The sequence below is a fragment of the Marmota flaviventris genome, chromosome 7, assembly GCF_047511675.1.
Source record: "Marmota flaviventris isolate mMarFla1 chromosome 7, mMarFla1.hap1, whole genome shotgun sequence".
Classification (NCBI taxonomy): Eukaryota; Metazoa; Chordata; class Mammalia; order Rodentia; family Sciuridae; genus Marmota; species Marmota flaviventris.
The window spans coordinates 2,498,385-2,520,072 of record NC_092504.1 but is presented as its reverse complement, the minus strand read 5'-3'; the positions used below and the strand labels follow the sequence as shown (position 1 = coordinate 2,520,072).

General features: G+C 42.0%; 1 protein-coding gene and 1 non-coding gene across 8 annotated transcripts in view; one reads left to right on the top strand and one right to left on the bottom strand.

Annotated features, from left to right (window-relative positions):
- Fam193a (family with sequence similarity 193 member A) overlaps positions 1-21,688 on the bottom strand; it is a 148,052-nt gene that overhangs the window by 71,750 nt on the left and 54,614 nt on the right. For 3 of the 7 annotated variants that reach the window (XR_011707938.1, XM_071614093.1, XM_071614092.1), the window contains exons 2-4: positions 20,066-20,308; positions 1,838-1,998; positions 1,237-1,404 (exon numbers count right to left, since the gene is read on the bottom strand). Coding sequence is in view for 6 of the 7 variants with exons in the window: in XM_071614093.1 (XP_071470194.1) it covers positions 1,237-1,404; positions 1,838-1,998; positions 20,066-20,290 (554 nt within the window). In the remaining variant the exon portion in view is untranslated. Of the gene's footprint in view, positions 1-1,236; positions 1,405-1,837; positions 1,999-20,065; positions 20,309-21,688 lie in introns of those variants that run through there. The other 4 variants (XM_071614094.1, XM_071614096.1, XM_071614097.1 and 1 more) reach the window with 4 other exon arrangements.
- On the top strand, positions 14,206-14,312 carry LOC139706608 (U6 spliceosomal RNA). Its single transcript, XR_011708232.1, has one exon. It is a non-coding gene; the product is annotated as a U6 spliceosomal RNA (small nuclear RNA).

The following is a 21,688-nucleotide window of genomic DNA, read 5'->3' as shown; positions in this document are numbered from 1 at the left end:
GAAACAGAATGTATTTCATTTATTAAAGCAAAGCCACATAAGATTCAAATGACACAGGAACAACTAAACTCACAAGCAGACTGGATACCTCCTTAGTTCTCCCAGCATGGTCAGATTAGACGCACTTTATTTCCTCGTCCATTTCTGCATTTTTAAAAATTTAAGGAAATAACCATGTGGTACTTTTTGCAAACAGGTTTCTTAAAATTTATGTGAAAAAGAGGCAGAATATGAATATGTGAAGACGCTATAGTCCATTCATTCATCCATTCATACATACACCCAACAAACTGTAGTATACTGTGTGCAGGATGCTACTCTAAAGTATCAAAGATACAGCATGAATAATCTGTGAAGACACGCATCTGACATAAAGGTTCCATATTTTTTCCTAATACTCACTAGGAAACCTGACTTCTAAAAAAGGCACACACCTCCCGAACCGTCTCACATGATACCAGTGGCTCAGATGTGGAACCCTGAACACACGTCAGCATGACCATCACCACTCACTAACCCTGCTTCCAGGATGAAACCTGCTAGACAGCAAACATGAATCAACAAGAACCCTAAAGCATACATTCAAAATACAAGAGAGAAAGAAATAAAAATGAGAAACGACCCATGAAATGTCTAGCTCAAATGTATTGCTTTTTATTTGGAACATTTCAAAAATCAGGAAAAGATGGCACTTTCAAACAAGAAAGAAGTGATGCCCATCTCACCTTCTGTCAGTTACTGGGCATAAGGTAGGTGCTGAACAGCAGATTCAAGGCCAGCTGAATGAGGCAGCTGCACAGCCAGGACTGGCCCCAGCTACCCTGCACCCACATGCTGCAGGCAATCACCTTCATGAGCTGTTGGCCTCATGGCACCTCAATAAGTGGGAGAGAGCTCAGCCTTTCTCCCTGGATGATAAATGCAAGAGTGCTTATGAAAGTACTTAGCATCTCCCTGGCAGAGCAGGGACTCAGGCAGGCAGGTAGGTATTACTGTCAGTTTTGACACAAAGAATTGACAGAAACATTTCATGTCTCATTAGGAATCAGGAGAATTTGCAACATTTTACCCAGAGGGCTCACTATGATCAGCTGTCTGGTAAAGACCTGACCAGGCAAGCCTAGCTGAGCATTCCTCAGGACCCAAGTGAAAGCTCACCCAGGCACAGAGGCTCCATAGGAAGCTGGGGAGGGCAGGGATTTACACAGGGACATGACAAGAAGGGGCAACTTGTACCTATCCACGAGCTCCTTCACTCCCTCCTTGTCGGGTACCAGAGACTGGTCCTGGTCGTCTGCCAGTGGTGTCCCCGCCTGGCGGTAGATGCAGCGGACCATGTAGCGCACTTCTGACCAGTAGTTCTGCAGCTGTTGAGGTTCCCGATCCATCTCTGCCGAAATTTCTCTGTGACACAACACAGGAACCAGAAGAGTTGGGGCGTCTACCAGAGCTCTTCCATCAAGGTGCACATCAAGCAGTTCTGATCCCTGTGGAGTCTCTGCACCTTTGCCACCTGCTGGATTCTTCCCTGGGCAGAGCCCTTTCAGATATGCTCCTGGCCTCTCCTCCCCTCCACCAATGCCAGCCTCCCCACCACCACTGCCTGGCTATTGATGCTCCTCTTAAAATCTAGTGACTATGCCCCAACCTTTCTGAGGACTAGTTTCCTAGTGTTAGTCCTTCAAGGACAGGAATTTTTATCTTGTGCTTTCCCTTAAAACCAGGCCACTGTGTTCCTCAGGATCAATGCAAAAGTTTGTCACTATTTATCAAAAAAGCCCACATTCCTGTTCTAGCCCAACACACTCCTGGACAGTGTGGCCCACTCTGCACATACCTGCGCTCACTGCAGGCTTCGCAGGAGCAGGCAGCCTCCGAGGGCGTGGCGCCCAACCCTGTAGAGGGCAGTGTCTGTGTGCCCAGAGCCAGCCTCCCTGTGCCACCAGCCTCAGGCTGAGAGCCCCCCAGTGGTGAGTGAAGAAGAAAATCTTGGCCCTGCTTTAAAAACAGAATATAACAGACCAGTTATGTTCAAACTCTTCAAAAAAATGCCTCCTAGAAAAATTTTAAAACAGACATCAAAAAGAAAATGTCTCAACTGACATTACACAGGCAACTTTTTCTGTCAAGAATTTTATTTGGAACCAGTGTTTTTGTTGTTGTTGTTTACTTTCTTTCTTTTTTTTTTTAAACCTCCTGAAGGTTTATACCATCATCACATGGACACCCAATATATGTATTTTATTCTTTAAAAAAGAAGCATTCTGTTCCCAGTGTCCTCATCGGCATGTGTGACAACCACCCCTGCAGGCATCTCCAGGACCTGGAGCACCCATAGTCAAGTCACCGGAGGTCTTGACAACCAGGTCAAGTCACTTGGTAGAAGTCTGGGCCACTCTGCATACAGCACACAGAGGCCCAGAGCAGCATCCCTCTGTCCCAGGGGCCCATAACCTGCACTGCCTGTTCTGACCAAGGAAAAGGAAGCTCTGAGCAAAGATGACAGATGAGGCCCAGAGCCAGCCTCCCTGTGCCACCAGCCTCAGGCTGAGAGCCCTCCTGTGGTGAGTATGCAGCCCATACTTTTTCCCACGGAGGGAAAGGACTTCACCGACCACCACCATAGAGAACTGAAACACATCCTGACCCCTTCCCCTTCTGCCTTCTAATTACCCACCGAGCTAGCACTGAGAAAGATGCTGCTAAGATGGACCAGGGCACAGAAGAATCCCAATCAGGGCTCACAACTGGGGCAGCCAGTTCCAATGCACCCCAACAGCCTGGGGAGAAGTAGCACAGAGCTCCCAGGCAGACTCCTATAGGGAACCCTTTTGAGTGCAGAGAGCTGCACCCTTCCCTCCTACAGCACAGGGAGCAGCCTTCCCAGAGACTGGATGTCAGCCTAGACTGTGTTTGGTCAGGTTTGTGCACACAGTATTCACATCACCACCCAGCAGAGGAGCAGAAAACTCCTCCAAGAGCCTATTATGTCTCAGGGGTTTGGCACATAGACAGTGATATGAGATTTTTGAAGTGTAAAAGTCTGGAAAGCCTATCCCCTACCCCTACAGCAGGCAGAGGGAGCCAGAACTGTGTGCCAGAGGGGAGAGCAGAAGCTGTGTGGTCATGAAAGACCCCACACAAAATGGGTGCTTCAGGTTGAGGAGGTGCCAACAACAAACCAAGGCATGGGCCTAGGACTCCCAGCCTCCAGACTCTGAGAAACAGATGCCTGTTGCTTATGAACCAGCCTACAGCACTCTGCTGTAACAGACCCAAACACTAGGACAGCGTCTTCCAAGCAAGGACCAGCAACATGTTAGGCTAACAAGCCCCAGTCAGCCAAAGACAGCCACAGACAAGCTGGCAGAGGACAAAGACCCCCAACTCCTCCTTCCCAGAGCCCTTTCTCCACCCTAAAGCCAGCAAAAGAAAGCAGAAAGATATTGGACACACACCACTGCCCTCTACCCTGGTGATCTCTGACTTCACTTCCTACAGCTGTGGGAAGAGCTCTGAATTAGTAAGAGTTGGGTTTTTCAGCGAACTGGGCTTGAATACTTGAAAAGGAGACAATTCCAACACTAGAAGGGGCTAGAAGGAAGTGTGGCCTGAGTGATGTCATCATGGGAAGGGAGGACAAGCAGGCAGGACAGCTTAAGGTTGGCAATGGAAAGAGAAGCTATTCCTACAAAACAGCAGGTCAGAGCCTTCAACACACAGGCTTCCTCTTCTCCTCAGGCCATACTAACTGCTCCACCTCAAGCTAACAATCCCAAACCCCCACCTGTTCTTCTTTCCCTATTGCTTCAAGCCCAAGATAGGTCACAGTTACCTCCTGCCTGGAAACGGCAGGGCTCTCTATTGGCCCCTGATATCTACCCTTCCCACTGTGATCTGTTTTCAAGCCCAGCCAGAGTGAGCTCATGTAGTCCCCAGCATAAACCTTGCTGTGTTGTCCTCCAGAATGAACTCCACTTTCTTACCACAGCTTCAAGGCTGCCTAGACAGACCTCTGTGTTTATGCTATTGCACTGTTCCCTTTGCCTGGAGCACCCATCCGCTGATCTCTGCACAGTTTCTAATGGAGTTCTATAAGTCAGACCTCAGCAGAGAGATTCCCTACTCATGGAAGTTGAAAGAGCCAGCTACCAATAGTTCCTTTTGCCTCTCAGCTCCAAACCCACCCTCCTTGCCAAGCTCTGTGTTGAAGGAACCCATTTCTCCACTCACAGCAGACAAAACATGGGCAGAGGGCACTGGAGGGTGACAGACCTCCAATGTTTCTCCTCTTGGTTCTATCATCAGGCAGCTCTGTTCTTGGTGTGAGAGGACTTGGTGACAGGTGCTGTCCAGCAAGTTTCATCATCACCCAGTACCTCAGGGAACTTCTCTTGGCACCCAGTCAGCTGCAACCATGCTCTCCAAGGAGGGGCCTTCTCAAAATTTGTTCTTCCCTGAGTCCTTTCCCTCAGTCCCAAAGCTCATGGTTGCTCCCTAGATCTGCCTTAACTGATCTTTAGGGCTCACTGTACAGGTCTGGGTAGCTGATTCCTGTCTCTTGTTACTTTTACCTTGTGTTAGGATATGTCAGTTTAATTACTGGTGTGATGCTCACCTGCTAGTCAAGCTCTGCTTAACACACCACCTGAACCACCTATTAAAGCTCTTCTATCAAACTGCTGTGTGATGCCCGTGGTGGCACATGCCTATAATCACAGCTACTCAGGAGGCTGAGACAGGAAGATTATTAAGCTCAGCAACTTAACAAGACTCTTTCTCAAAATAAAATTTTAAGGTGCAGGTGGGGCCTGGAGATGTAGCTCAGTAACAGAGTGCTTGCCTAGCATGTACAAGGCCCTGGGTTCAAACCCCAGTACTGCCCCTGAATAAATAAATGTGTATGTGTGTGTGTGTGTGTGTGTGTGTGTGTGTGTGTGTATAAACGATTTAAAGCAAAAACACATGGTAACGTTTATAATACAGGAGGAAAGTATAAGACTACAAGGGAATCAAAAGAGGTGGAGTTCCAGGTGTCCTATTTTAAGTTCCTCACACTACATGTGAAGTGACAGGATAGTCTTTGAAAGCAGAGGTTGAAAAGTTGAAAGTAGACGTTGCAAACACTAGAAGCATCTCATGAAAAACTGTGAAAACAAAAAGATATAGATAATAAACCAACAGGAGGTAAAATGAGCCATAAAAAAATATTCAATTAGTCCAAGAGGAAAAAAGGGAGTAAGAGTTGCAAATAACAGAAAGGAAATAGAACAAAGGATATTAGTAGCAATGAAGAGCAAGATGATGGTGATGATAAAAGAATTCAACAAAAAAAGAAGTAACAATGCTGAACCGGTAGATATTCTAATAACAGAACTCAAGATACAAGAAGCAGGAACTAAAAGAACATTCCATTCAGTAACTCAACTAGACAGAAGCATCAGGAAGGATGCAGAGCATAGGGACACCAAGGTGACCTAACTGACACTCACAGAACACTCTAGCAGCAGCAGAACTATTCAAATGCATGTGGAACAAGAACAAGATCAACTATAAAGCAAATATTTTCTGAAACAAAAATTTAAAAATTAAATTATACAAAGTATGATTTCTTATTTAATAATCATTAACAAGAAGCTATCTGGAAAATACCCCCAAATATTTGGAAATTTAAAAACACACGTAAACAATCCATGAGCCAAAGAATGAAACATAAGGGTGATTATAAAATACTCTGAACAGAATAAAAGACAACATATCAAAAATTGTGGACTGCAGCTAAAAGTGGATCTACTAGCAGAAAGAATGAAAAAAATATAGGCCAGGAGTAACACTGATGAAAGAAAAATAGAAAATTGATTAAAACAAAATATGGTTCTTCAAAAAGATCAATAACATTGATAAACCTTTAGTCAGTCTTAACAAGGGAAAAAAAATGAGAGACAAAAGTCAAACAACTTGGGCTAATGTTGTGGCTCAGTGGTAGAGTGCTTGCTTAGCACCTGTGAGGCACTGGTCTCAGTCCTCAGCACCACATAAAAATAAATAAATTAAATAAAGGCATTCTGTCCATCTACAACTAATATATACATATATATAACATATGAGTGTATGGGTATGTATATATAATCTTAACAATGTCAAACAACTGATATAAGGATTAAGGGGGAAGGGATCATTACAGACCACATGGAAATTTTAAAATTAGTAAAGGAATATTCTGAACAATTTCACATCTATACATTTGCACAAAAATGGGCAAATTTCTTTAAAGCTCCCTAACAAAGAAACAGACAACCTCATATAAATCGAACCTCATAGTTCAGAATCTTCCCAATGAGGCAAGCCTTAGGCCAAGGCGGCTCCATTGGTGCATGTTTCAAACACTCAAGGGAGAAATTTTATCAATTCTATACAAACTTTTCCAAAAGAGTAAGGAGGGGTACTACTTCCCAGCTTGTTCTATGACACCAAAGCCACACAAAAATATTATGAAACAAGAAATTCGCAAGTTAACATTCTTCATAAATCAGACAATAATCCTTAACACATTAACAAACACCCAATCCAGTAACCTATAAAAAAGGGAATATATCATGATCATTACCAAGTGTGGATTAGCCATCCTAGAAATACAACGTTTGTCCAACATTTCAAATAATTTATTTTGTTAATAAACTAAGAAAATGAATAACTGTGACCATCTCAAAGGATGCAGAAAGAGAATTTAACAAAAGTCAATATCCATTCATGATGATAACTCTCAGCAAAATAAAACTCAACTCCTCAGTGAAGTCCTACAGCTAATATAGTACTTAATGGTGAAAAGACTAAATGCTTCCCCTAGAATCAGCAATAAAAGAAGGGTGTCCACTCATACCAGTCCTATTAGACCTACTGGAGGTCCTGGAAAATGGAGTAAGATGAGAAAAAATAAAAACATACAGGTTGGAAAGGAAGAAATACATTATCTGTAGATGATGTGATCTACATGGAAAAAAATCCAAGGAATCTACCAAAACCACAGAATTAATAAAAGAGTTTTCACATTGTTGAAAAATACAAAGTCCAGTGGCCCATTTTCAAAATATAGTATTTAGCTCTAAATGTAAAATTATTGGGGATATAAAAGAAAATAGCCAAAGGGGAAATAGAATAAATTGTTACCAGCAGTTAACACCTAAGTGTGACAGATTCATAGTCCTTGACAAAGAAGGGGTAGGGTAAGGAGTCAACCTGACCAACCAAGATAAATCATAAGTTCACTTACCCCAAGAGAGACAAAGGGAGGCGGGATAAGCAAAAGGTGCATTTCTTTAAATAACCCAATAAGAGAACAAAACCTAGGGGAAGTTTGGGAAGACTGCGCACCCATGGCACTTAGCCAATGAGGCACAAAGAAAGGGACCTTGTGCACTAGGGAATGAAATGCTGATTGTGACTGGTCTGGGTGTGCCTGCTCACCCTGACACCCACTCTTGCAAGACTGTCATTAATAGCCTTCTCTGTGCCTGTTGTCTCAGGCCATTCTTTGAGTTTCGACAGGTGAATGTGTTTATCACAATGTGATACATACAGTACCAAAAAAAATTACATTTTTATACACTAGCAATAAACAGCTGGATACTGAAACTTCTAAGAAGTCCATTTAAAATAGTAAAGAAAAAATACTAAATACTTTGCAAAAAGAATACTACCTACAAAGCAATACTAAAAACAGAATTAAAAGATCATGATACCAGGGGCTGGGGTTGTGGCTCAGCGGTAGAGTACTCGTCGAGCACATGCGAGGGCCTGGGTTCGATCCTCAGGACCACATAAAAATAAACAAAATAAAGGTATTGTGTCCAACTACTCCTAAAAAATAAATATTAAAAAAAAGATCATGATATCATAATAAAGAGTTGTGGACTAGAAGACTTGGTATTGTTAAGATGTCAATTCTTCTTAAAAATTAACCTAGAGATTCAACACAATGCAATTCAAATCCTATCAGGGTTTTTTTTTTTTTTTTTTTTTTGGGTAGAAACTGACATGCTGATTCTAAATTTTATGTGGAAATGAAAGCATTTGGAATATCTAAAACACTTTTGTAGGTCAAAACAGAAGTGGACATCTTTTACAGGAAAAGAAGGTAGAGGACATCTACTACAGAATTTCATGATTCATTCTTTCAGGAATCAGGACATTCATTATACGCACAAAATGGATTCAAGAAACAGATTTGTAGCCAGCAGCAGTGGCACACGCCTATGATCCCAGGAACTTCCAAGGCTGAAACAAAAAATCACCAAGTTCAAAGGCCAGTCTCAGCAACTTAGTGAGGCCCTAAACAATTTAGCAAGGCCCTATCACAAAATAAAATATATATATATATATAATATATATATATATATATATATACACAAAAGGGCTGGGGGTCTGGGGGTACTGGGGATGTGGCTCAAGTGGTAGCTCGCTCGCCTGGCATGTGCGGGGCGCTGGGTTCGATCCTCAGCACCTCATAAAAATAAAGATGTTGTGTCTACCAAAAACTAAAAAATAAATATTAAAAAATTATTTCTCTCTCTCTCTTTAAAAAAAGGGGGGGGGCTGGGGATGTGGCTTAGTAGCTGAGTGCCCCTCAGTTCCATCCCTAGTACAAATAAAATAAAATAAGAAAGGAAGGAAGAAAGAGATCTTTAGATTTTGGGGGCTGGGGATTATTGGAAATTGAGTCCAGGGGTGCTCTACCACTGAGCTACATTCCCAGCCCTTTTTATTTCTTATTTTGAGACAAAGTCTTGCTAAGTTGCTAAAGCTGGCCCGGAACTTAACAAATGTGCCAAGGTAATGGGCAAGAAAATTTTGTTTTTTCAACAAACAGTCCTGGAATAACTGAGTATCACATGCAAATGGATGCCCACAATCCTCCCTTTTTCTTTTTTTTTTAATATTTATTTTTCAGTTTTCGGTCGACACAACATCTTTATTTTAATTTTATGTGGTGCTGAGGATCGAACCCAGCGCCCCACGCATGCCAGGCGAGCACGTTACGGCTTGAGCTACATCTCCAGCCCAATCCTCCCTTTTCAACAGATACAAAGCTTTGCTCAAATGGATCATAGGGGCTGGGACTGTGGCTCAGTGGTAGAGGGCTCACCTAGCACGGGTGGGACCGGGGTTTGATCCTCAGCACCACATAGAAATAAAGGTTTTGTGTTGTGTCCATCTATACCTAAAAAATATATTTTTAAAAATTGGATCATAGACATAAGAGTACAAGCTAAACCCTGAAGACATGTAAAACAAAAACAAAGGGCAAGAGATGGGGTTATAGCTCAGTGGTAGAGCATCTGCCTTGTATGTATGAGGCACGGGGTTCAATCCTCAGCACCTCATAAAAACAAATAAAGATACTGTGTCTACCTACAACTAAAATAAATAAATAATTCTTTCCTCTCTTTAAAACACACACACACACACGGCAAAAATCTTTAATAACCCTGGGTATCCATGATTTCCAAAAAAAAAAAAAAAAAAGAGATCAATTGTACTGATAAAAATTTAAAACTTTTGGCTAGGCATGGTGATATACTCCTTTAATCCCAGTGACAGTGGAGACTAAGGCAGAAAAATCACAAGTTCAAGGGCAGCTTGGGCAACTTAGTAAGACCCTGTCTCAAAAATAAAAAGGGGTGAGGATATAGTTCAGTGATAGAGCAGCTCTGAGTTTAAATCCCTAATGCCAAGAAAGAAAAAAAAATCTATGTTCATAAAAGCCAACATAAATACAAGTGAAAAATAAACAATAAAGGGAATATATAAGTATGAACATACTAAGACTACATATAAATGTTTTACATATATTCCATATATATAATGAAATCCCATAAGCCAATAAAAACAAAAAATTTGAAACAATAGTGTGCCCTAATACCCTTTGGCGGGTCCACTAGTCAAAGCCACTGCCATATGAATACCTCTGCTTTCTCACTGTGCTCGTGTCTACACTAGCAAATGCAATGGTGGCAAACACCAGCACCCTGACAAGCATGAGGGAGTGAAGCACTAGTGCCACTGGGCTCCCCCTGGCCACACACTCAGGCTTTCAATGGAAAAGACAGCTCTACGAACAATGTCCCTGAGGTAGTAAGTCACCATCTATATTAGTTCTCAACCACTAAATACAAGTCTTCTCAGTATTCTGAGGGATGAAACAGGGAGTGCACACAAAGCACTCTGCAGCCTTCCCATTGAGGGCTACTCTGGAAAGGCATGATGCACTGCGGGCACAACACTCCACTGAGCCCATGAAATGCCAATTTTACTTGAAAAAATGACTGACAGGAGCTGGGGTCGTGGCTCAGTGATAGAGCACTTACCTAGCTCGAGTGATGCACTGGGTTCAATCCTCAGCACCACATACAAATAAAGTTAAAATGGTATTGTGTCAGAAGGAGGAGGAGGAGAGGGGAGGGGAGAAGGGGGAGGAGGAGGAGGGGAGAGGGGAGGGGAGAAGGGGGAGGAGGAGGAGGGGAGAGGGAGGGGGAGGGGAAGGGGAGAGGGGGGAGGGGGAGGAGGGGAAGAGGGGAGGAGGATGAGGAGGACTGGCGGACCAAACTATAGTGATCTAGACTTGGATATTTGTCAGATAGTTCCCAAAAACGAACAAAATGAGCCTGTCAGTTCAAGGAAAACAACTGACACTATGTGTGGCTTATCATAAAATCTGAGCTTTCTCATAATCATAATTTTTCTGAACAAAGATCAGAACTTGGGACTGGGCACAGTGATGGATGCCCATAACCCCACTGGCTCAGGAGGCTGAGACAGGAGAATTGAAAGTTCAAAGCCAGTCTCAGCAAATTAATGAGGCCCTAAGTAATTCAGCGAGACCCTATCTCTAAATAAAATGTAAGGGCTGGGGATGTGGCTCAAGTGGTAGCGCGGTCGCTTGGCATGAGCAAGGCACTGGGTTTGATCCTCAGCACCACATAAAAATAAAGATATTGTATCCACCTAAAACTAAAAAAAAAAATATTTAAAAAATATAAAATATAATATAATATAAAAAAGGGCCGGGCTCGGTGGTGCACACCTGTAATCCCAGTGGCTTGTGGGGTTGAGGCAGCATAGGCGAGGTGCTAAGAAACTCAGTAAGACTCTGTCTCTAAATAAAATATGAAATCGGGCTGGGGATATGGCTTAGTGGTCAGTGCCCCTGAGTTCAATCCCTGGTACAAAAAAAAAGGCTAGGGGATCCAATAAAAAATGTCATTATCATGTGCATGCTTGTCTTCATGATCAGTGTGGTACAATTTTTAAAAAATAAACTATCATGTCCCTCAAAAGTGGGAGTGGTGACTGGGTATACAGCTCAGTGGTTAAGCGCCCCTAGGTTCAATCCCTGGAAAGGAAGGAAGGAAGGAAGGAAGGAAGGAGAGCAAGGAAAGAGAGGAAAAGGAAAAGATCAGAACTTGGGAAAGCTTGTACCTGCCTCTATAAGCTTGAAAGTTTTCCCTAAAGACAATGGCCAATGATGCCTTAAGACAGTACAATGAAAGATGTCCACATCAGGAAGATCTGCTCAACTGGAGAAACCATTTTGTAAATGACTAACAAGCAATGTTACAAAACTACATGTGAGTAAGAGATCCATTCAGAGGGTGAGACAGACCAATGGATCTTTTTTTTTTTTTTTTTGGAGGGGGTCCCAGGGATTGAACTCAGTGGTACACTCAACCACTGAGCCCCAAACCCAACCCTATTTTGTATTTTATTTAGAGACAAGGTCTCATTGAGCTACTTAGTGTCTCGCTGTTGAACTCACAATCCTCTTGTCTCGTCTCCCAAGCCACTGGGATTACAGGAGTGTGCCACCATGCCCAGCTGATCAATGAATCTTAATACAATAGAGTCAGAAAAGATTACTGATCAGTTTCAGACTCCAGGTAGTAATTAACCATTGAGAAATTTTCACTTCCACAAGACAGCACACAACTATAATCCAGCTATTCAGGAAGCCAAGGCAGGAAGAAGCAAGTTTAAGGCCAGCCTGGGCAACCTATCAAGACTTTGTCTCGAAATAAAAATAAAAAAGGTTGGAGATGTAGCTCAGCAGTAGAGTACTCCTGGGTTCAATCCCTAGGAAGAATCAAGGCAGGTAGGCAGGCAGGAAGGCTGTTTGGTAGCTTAAAGTAGAAAACTCAAAATTATCTGAAAGCCATTAAATTTTTTTCATTTACTTCAATCAAGGTAACCTATCACCAAGAGACTAAACACAAAAGCACATAGAAGAGCCCAGCTTTCTTCTATTATCCAAACATTAAAGAAATTTGCAACAAAAATAAAATACAGTGCCACTCTACTCACAAAATTATTTTTGGTTTGGAAAATAATTTTTATTTTCAAATGTGCTATTGATCTTAATATGCCATCAGTTAATTATATAAATCCCCTATGACATAGCAACTCCTTCCCTCCTTTTTTTAAAAAAAAATATTTAATTTTTTTAGTTGTAGACGGACATAATATCTTTAATTTATCTATTTGTTTGTATGTAGTATCGAACCCAGGGCCTCACCTGTGCTAGGCAAGCACTCTACTGCTGAGCCACAACCCCAGCCCCTCCTTCCCTCCTTCTAAGACAACACAATATGCTACTCTGTGTGTCAAGAGGATAGCTCTTAATGGCAAAAATCTGGAAATGAAAACACAGTGTGTTTCCAAAGGTAAACAGTGCATAGCAATGGAAATGGAGGAATGACAACATGTGTGAATCTAGAGCATAACTGGACACAGCATGATTATATTTTTACAAAATTCAAAACACCAGGAAAATCAAACTACAGTGTTTAAACACTTAAGTGATATAAGCAACACAGGCAAGAGGATGAGAAACAGCACATGGGGCAAGCTTCGAGGAGGGCCAGGTGCGGGACCTAGGATAAAGGCAACATCTGATGTTTGACCAGTGGTGGCACTAACAAATACATTAGCAATTATAGCAAAGAACAATTTCACCATTAAGAAGCAGACACTCGGGCTGGAGCTGGGGCTCAATGGTAGAGCGCTTGCCTAGCATGTGTGAGGCACTGAGTTCAATCCTCAGCACCACATAAGAATAAATAAATAAAATAAAGATATTGTGTCCATACAGTGAAAAAACAAAACAAAACCAGAAGCAGACACTCAGTGAAACCAAATAGTTTACCCCTCTGCTGACTATACTCAAATGCCAAAAACACACTTCTCCGAGAAGGAAAGGGTGCAAGAAGGAGGGAGGGCAAGTGCTTTAGAAGCAACAGATCAACACCCAAAATCACCTTAAGGAGAAAAGAACACCCTAGAAGGCTCCAGGGCAGCAAAGAAAGGAAGTACCAAGATACAATGTCTTCAAGCTGTGGTTGTCTAGCATAACTGCAAAAATGCACAGCAAAACTGGAAATATTTATAAGGAAAAAAAGACAAAGAGACATGCAGAGTATGAGATTCTGACTGATTTCAAATTGGTAAAATAAGCACACAAGAAACAATGACCACAAAAACAAGGATTTAAGCACTTAATTCACAATCTGTTAACAGGTGCCCACAGAATCCTCCACCCAACCCCAGAGAAAAGGATCATGCAGAACATTTACAAAACCTTAACTATGCATCAGAATTAGCAACTGTAAATGACTGGCAAAGAAATACTGTAATATAGATGATTTCCAACATTGACAGCACTGAATTTTTTAGCTAGAAAAGAGCAAAAGGGTCTGGTGTGTTACACAATAGTAAGGTAACTAGAGACAAAAATGATATATTGTCCATTTCAAAAAGCTAGAAGAAAGGATTTTCAAAGTTTTCACCATTGAAAAAAAAAAAAGATAAATGGGGGCTGGGGTTGTGGCTCAGCAGTAGAGTACTTGCCTAGCACATGTGAGGCGTGCTAGGGGTTCAATCCTCAGCACCACATAAAAATAAATACATAAAATAAAAGGTATTGTATCCAACTACAATTTATTTATATTTATATTTATATTTATATATATATATATATATATATATATATATATTAAAAAAAGATACATGTTTTTGGAGACAGGTACGTTTAATCTAACTTAAACATTACACAATGTACATGTTATCAAAACACCCCACTAGTGTAATTTTGATGTTTATGTATCAGTGAAAAATAAACTTAATTTTAAAAAGTCAATATGATTAAAGATTATTCAAGTGCTCGCTTCGGCAGCACATATACTAAAATTGGAACGATACAGAGAAGATTAGCATGGCCCCTGCGCAAGGATGACACGCAAATTCGTGAAGCGTTCCATATTTTTTAACACATCTTGTATATTAGTAATCTATAGAAGTCAAGTATGTAGTCAGAAACAGATGTTTTGTTCAGAAGTGCTTAATTTTAAAATATTTTCTTCCCTTATGCTAGTTTATTCTTTATGGTCTATTAAGGACATTTCTTCTTTATAGATTTAATGGCACAAATCTAATCAGTTTTGAAAAATCTATCACTGCTTGTCATTGGTTCAGTATCAGTACTATTACTCTCATTGTACTCAGTAATATTTTCAATGGAATTTTAACCTATAAAATTGTAAACAAAAAAGATATGTTGATGAAAATAAATAATACTTATGATAAAAAAAAAAAAAGATTATTCAAGAGATAGGTATTTAGACACTTAAAAGACTCTGAAATAGTTCATGGGTGAAAACAACTAATGAAAACTAGGTAATACTTAAAAATGAGCCAATGAAACTACCATTTCAAAATCAACAACAGTAATTAGAAGTTTGTAGCACATATCAGAGCAAAAAAATGAAAACTGACAGGTAAATATCCAAGGTAGGAAGGCAGGAGAGTAACTGTAAAGAAGAAAAATCTAGATTAGTGGTAGCCACCAACAACATAGCGTAACGATGGCAGAGTGGCTTCCTATGGCTGCCGGCCAATCAGACAGGAGGAAAGTAGGCAGGCTAAGCCTGGGTCAAGTTCCCACCAGCCTCCAGGTGAGGTCAGAACAGAAATGCTATGGCTACCTGATTAAAATTTTAAAAGAGTGATAGGGCACCAAAGAGAACAGAGCAAGTAACTTCCCCTAGTGTCTGTGGGCTCCCCAGAGGGGAGGAATGCAACTCCCCTAAGAGTCAATGCCCAGGCTCAGGCTCTATAGATCACTGTTAGGTAACGCTCAGAAAAGACCTAGAGAACAGACAGCATCCAGCTTCTGTGTGTACCTCCCTGGCTATGGCACTGGAACTCCTTCCTCGGGAGCAATGAGAAATGGGGGAACACATCCTTGAGTCACTGAGAGCCCTCTGTAACTCAAGACACTGTGGTGTTTGCAATTACCACCTGCCAAGAAAACATTCTGGAGGAAGACACAATCACCTGTCAGGAGCAGAGCCCTCTGGAGGTAAAGAAGATGAAGACGCAGATGCTGGAGGAAATTTACTTTGCTCTACTTCTCCTTCATGCCTCTAAAATTTTTCTATGATGTCTACCATAGCATTAATTAACCAACTGCACATATACATATTGTATATAAAATAGTAATAATTAATGAAATAAAGAAATAATATTTTTAATATAAAAAGTTGTTCCAGGCACAGTGGCAAACACACTCCTGTGTTGAGGCTGTGGCCAGCCTGGGCCACCTAGCGAGACCCTGTCTTAAAATAACAAATAAAAAGGGATGGGGATGTAGCTTCATGTAGAGCAGCCTGAATCCAATCCCCAGTACTTAAAATGTAATTTTAAAATATAAAAGAAAAAGTTGTTTCTTTGGGGGGGGGGGATGACTCTAAATAAAGATTAAAAAAAAAAGAAGAACAAACATCTGCAGATAAAACAGGAATTGAAAATAACTTTGTACAAATAACTATAACATCTCCTAAGAATGTAACTTAACAAAACTAACTTTATTCACTGAAAAAGCTCAACCAGAAGTCACACCTAGAGACATATGTGGCTGTCAGAGAACTAAGGTAGCAGAAGACAGCACTGCACTTGAGCCACAGAAAAGGCCTCATGCCCAGACACCTGCTGAACGTTGGAAATGGTGTCCAGGCATGAGAATGTACAGAAGGGCGGCTACAGGTGAATCTGGGGAAATACACAATGTGAAACTGGGAGGCAGGGGTAAAATCACCACTGACCTACTATGACCACCAGCAATCACACAATGTGTATCTAGAAAAGAACAATTCAGTCCCACTTTCCGTAGGGGGTCAGAAAGCTGCAAGAGAACAGTGCTCTTAGAGCTCCCACCCTAATGAGACAGAACCATAGTTCATAAAATCTAACTTGGGGCAAACCAAGAACAGAAGTGACCCACCTGGCTACCAGATGAATTTTACAACAAGGGGCAATAAGCCCTTCCAAGGAGAAAGGGACACCCTGTTTTGCCTCTGGCAAAGTAAAGAATATAGAAGGAGGCCATAAAAGCAGGGGGAAAAAAACAGCTTAATAAGTGTAGCCAGCCAGGAATATAACCCCTGGAAGCCCCGAAGGATTCCCAGGAAGACTGCAAAAGAAGCCACCCACCTTGCTGACCAATCTTTCTTCTATAGGAAGCAAAAGCCTTTAGGGCTGGGGAGGGCAGGCACCCTATGCCCAGGGTCAAGCCTTATCCAGTGGCTGAGAGGAGAGGAACAGCTCTCTGTACTAGAAAGAGGCAGTAGACCAGCACAGAGAAAAGTGAAGGCCAGACCCCTGCAGAAACAAGGCAGAATCTGGTTGATGGGGCAGGGGCAACTTGCCAGGAAAGTTGCCCTTGAGGCCCCAAACACAGGGCTGCCCCAACTCAGGCTGAAAAAGTGAACTATGTCAAGTAGAAAGTAGAGAAAGACCCAACCCCAGGTCCACAGAGATACAAGGGTGCAGCACACACCATTGCAGACAATCCAGCCAAAGGGCTCACTCAGCCTCACAGATGCACAGCCAGTAGCTCCCTCAGGCTGGGGCCCGCTCTCTACTGTCTATAGTTGACCTAACAGAAAGAAATAAGCAGAGCGCAAGAATGCTTAAGGAAATGTGGTATCAATTCTGCACAGATCTCTCCCCAAAAGGGAGAAGAAACGGGGACACACTTTTTATTTTTAATTTTTGTTTTTTTAGTTGTAGATGGATATAATGCCTTTATTTTGTTTATTTACTTTTATGCGGTGCTGAGGGTCAAACCCAGTGCTTCATCCATGTTAGGCATGTTGGTTCACTGAACCAAAACCCCAGCCCACAGGGACACATTTTAACTTCTTTCCTGAACATTGCAAGACTAGAGTATAGGCAGACATTTTTCATGGGCACAGAAGCAAAGTCCTTGGTAAAATTCTAGCAAACCAATGCAGCAACAAGCCAATAGAATGTCCACAGAAAGGCCTGTATAAAAATATCCTTCACAGCTTTTTACAAAACAGCCCAATTCTGCAAACCACCCAAAGATCCATCAATTAATTGGGGAATGGGTAAACTGGTGTATCTGCACAATGCTTTCAACAATAAAAAGAAACAAACTACTGACACATCCAACAACATGGATGACCCTCCAGAATGTTGTGCCAAATGACAGAGTTTATGGAACACTCTAGAAAAAGCAGAACCGTGGAGGAAATCAGGTCCATGATTACAAGGGACCAGAGTAGAGGCCAAATACTGACTACCAAGGGGAACAAGGGATCTTTACAAGGCGATGCAAATGTTCTTTCTGTATCTTAACCCTGATAAAGAGAAATTTTTGTGGTTTTATTTTTATTTTTAAAGAAAAAAGGGTGAGGGCTGGAGTTGTGGGTCAGCGGTAGAGCGCTCGCCTAGAACATGTGAGGCCCTGGGTTTGATCCTCAGTACCACATAAAAAATAAAGATATCGTGTCCATCTATAACTAAAAAATAAAATATTTTTTAAAAGTGGTGAATTTTTACTGTATGTAAATCATCATAATTTTAAAATATCAGTGATCTAAAACCAGTGTCCACAAAGAAGTCTATCTACAAAGGCAATGGGTAGTCCATGGGCACACATATGCCAGCACTGCAGCTCCGTAGAGGTTGTGGTTGCTATTTTGTGTGGGGGGAGAAAGCCTCACTGGACAGATGATCGTGATCAGGACAACTGCCAGCCAGAGCACAAGAGGCTCCAAAGCACAACTGATGATGTGAAACAGAGGCAATGCCACAGGCCTGTGTACTGGGGACAGCAGCAGTATTCCCAAGGGCACAGACAGGCTAAATACCAGAAAAGGGCTGGAACAGGAAGGAAAGATGACAATGTTCAGGAAACACAAAAACCAAAAACCAAAAAGAAAAAAAACAATAAATAAATACCTTTAGCCAATGGAAGGACTTAGAACATGGACTGGAAGAGAATAGGAAACAAACTGACATCTGTAATCTAAACAGTCTTCCATTTAAATAATGAGGGAAATACCAAATACTTTTAAGTGGACACAGAAAATTATCACATGAAAAATGACAATAGAATGTGTCATTTTTTGTGTGTGGTGGCGCATACCTACAATCCCAGTACTTGGGAGGCTGAGGCAGAAGGATCACAAGTTCAAAGTCAGCCTCAGGAACTTAGCAAGTCCCTGTCTCAAAAAATTAAAAAAAAATAAAGAGGGCTAGGGATGTGGCTCAGAGGTAAAGCACACCAGGTTCAATTCCCAGCAACAAAATAAAACAAACCAATAAATTTTTAAAACAATAAAAGCAAAATGTCTAAGGGGGAAAAAAACTTCAGATTGACTATAAACTCTCTCTTTTTTAGAGGGGCATTACCGAGGGTTAAACCTGGGCTCTAGTTTTAATCTCTAATGAGGGTCAGTGCATTCACTCCTTTGTTCATCATTTGCTTACTCATTAATTCAAATATTCTGAAGTACCTAATATGCATCAGACTGCTCTTGGCAAAAAAAAGGGGGGGAGGGGTGGCTGGTTGCCTTCAATTAAATTCCAGTAAAGAAGAAAGAGGAGACAATTAAGGGAAAATTCAAACGAATAGAAATAATGCAGGAAATGGGCTTGTAAGAGGGGGCTGAGTGGGAAAGCTACCTTTAGTTTAGTAAACAATGAGGCCCAAGGTTTAGCGACTTAAAGCCTACTATTCAGGATACTGCCCTCAAGGAATCCCTGGCTGAACAGCTGGGTAGCAGCAGCAAAGAAGCAGGTGAAGCTCAGGGTATGAAGAGCCACCAGCACTGCAGCCAAATGCTCCTTGACTGTCACTGGGACTAACTGGAAAGTAGTCCCACCTTAGAAAACAGAAGGCAGTGATTGTTGCTTTTTTTTTTTTTTTAATTAATATTTTTAGTTGTAGATGGACACAATACCTTTTTATTCCATTTATTTATTTTTATGTGGTGCTGAGGGTCGAACCCATTGCCTCACAGATGCTAGGTAAGCACTCTACCACTGAGCCACAGTCACAGCTTGATTGTTGCCTTTTACTGGCCACATATAGATCAGAAAAGATAGAGCTCAGAAAACAATTAGTTGCTTGCAAGCAGAAATTGGGAATAGATGTGGGGCCTTAAATGGTTACAAAAGCCAACTCCTGGAACCTAAACAATAGATCTCAAAGCATTTTTAGAACAAGGGCCCACTAAGACTCATTCTAGGTCCAAGATGAGAAGAAGGGCCCCACCCTACCTCAACAGCTTCAAGATAGCCTCCAGAACCTGTGGCATAGGATAAAGCAAAGGGAGAAGGCCAGGCTTAAGAATCAAATGCTAGGAACAATTTCAGGTGAGTTAGCAGCCCATGGAATTGTCTAGAACTAAACACACAAAAGGCCTACCAGCTTTGTAGGGAACTGCACCATGAAAGAAATCCTAAGCTTGAACTAAGAAAGTCAAAATCAGCCAGGGACCACAAGCTTATTGACTGTCCCAATAAGGAGAGCAGATGCCCACCACCTCCTGTACCTGTGGCCATGAAGGTCGGGAGGGTGGAATTTAGGCCAGAAGACGGTGCAGAAGGGAGTACCCTAAAAGCAGGTGCAGCTTCTTTCCTCTTGCTGCCAGTTAACCCACATCCCACAGAGAGGGCGATGAGCCTGCTTGCGCTGGCAGCCACTCACCGGCTGGTCAAGGCCGCCATGCCTCTCCTCCTTCTCCACAGTTCTCCGGCAGTCCGGGCACACCCACAGCGGCAGGTGCAGCACGCTGTTGCCCTTGGGTGCCATGGAAAGGGCCAATTTGCTCGCAGTCTTAACTCCACTCTCTAAGAATGAAGGGTCTTTCCGTTCACTTCTGCACAGAAGACAATAATCCCCAGCGGGGTAGGGTGGTGTCCTATGATTCATGCCAAAACTAAAAGGAGTCTGGAACAGAAAAAAAAATTCTATTTTCAAAACCTGATTCACAAAGCCAAGGTTGTTTTATATATACATATATGTAAATATATGTATATATATATATTTTTTCTAAAATAAGTGCACATTATGTTTATTTTTTTTTATTTATTTTTTTTAAAGAAAGAGAGAGAGAGAGAGAATTTTTTCAATATTTATTTTTTAGTTTTTGGCGGATACAACATCTTTGTTTGTATGTGGTGCTGAGGTTCGAACCCGGGCCTCACGCATGCCAGGTGAGCACGCTACCGCTTGAGCCACATCCCCAGCCCCACATTATGTTTATATAAAGAAAAAGAATAGAAAATTTGTAAAATAAAACTGAACTTAATGTTTTAGAAACTCATAAAACTTGAAATAAAGAAGTAACAACATAAGAAAAATTTTATTAGGAATTAGAAAATTCTTTGCCTAGACTTCTTCGTTACTTCCCCTCAAGAGAAATTGTCAGTACCATGGTCAGACCATGAGAAAGCACCAGAATGGCACTTCATCAACAAGGCTTGAAGCCACTGCCCCAAGGCATCGGCACCAAGGGCTTCACACTGAATTGGAAATTGACTCCAGACCTTCTCAAACAACAGGGAACCTGAGGGCAGCCAGGCCTACAAGACCTCATCTCCCTTCCAGGCCTTGTAATAATAATGCTGAATCCAACTCCAGTTTCCCAATTTCAATGGCTGCTTTTTTCAAACAGGTCCTAAACTGTCGATGAAGGTAGAGATAGAGGCCTAAGGCAGAGGCAAGATTCCCTACATCCTTTTCAAAAGGTTATCATCATCCTCTCAGAAAAGTAAAACTAAGTTTTTAGAAACACACATACACACAGAGCAGAGAAAAAGAAGCCAAGGCTCGGGAGTTTGGAAATGGGCTTAAGGCTAATAGGTGGGGATAGCAGGCAGGACTTTAACCCAAATCAGAGAACCCCAAGATGGCCCTGCTCTGCACCTGATGATGAACACCTGCAGGTACTGGAGACCAGAGGCACCGGGCAGTGGGTGGGCAGGGCCAGGCAGCAACTTATAGGAGCCAGCACTACCTGTCTGTGCTCAAAGCCACAGCACACCACAGGGTTACACAGCACCAACGCCCCCTTGGTTTGCCCTGCCTTCTGGAGGGCCCCTGCAGCAGTGCATCAGGTGTGAAGGAGAATAAGACCCACAGCAAAGCTACTGTGGTTTCTCACAAAGGCTCCAGAGACTCTTCCAGTACCCAGCCAAGTCCTACTCTTGTGGCTCTCTCTCTATCCTGTCACCAATGTTCAACTGGACCATGAGTGTGCACTGGCATAACTGGTCCCAGAGGCTCAACAAATGAAGGAAGGAAGGAAGGAATGACAGCACCTCTCAG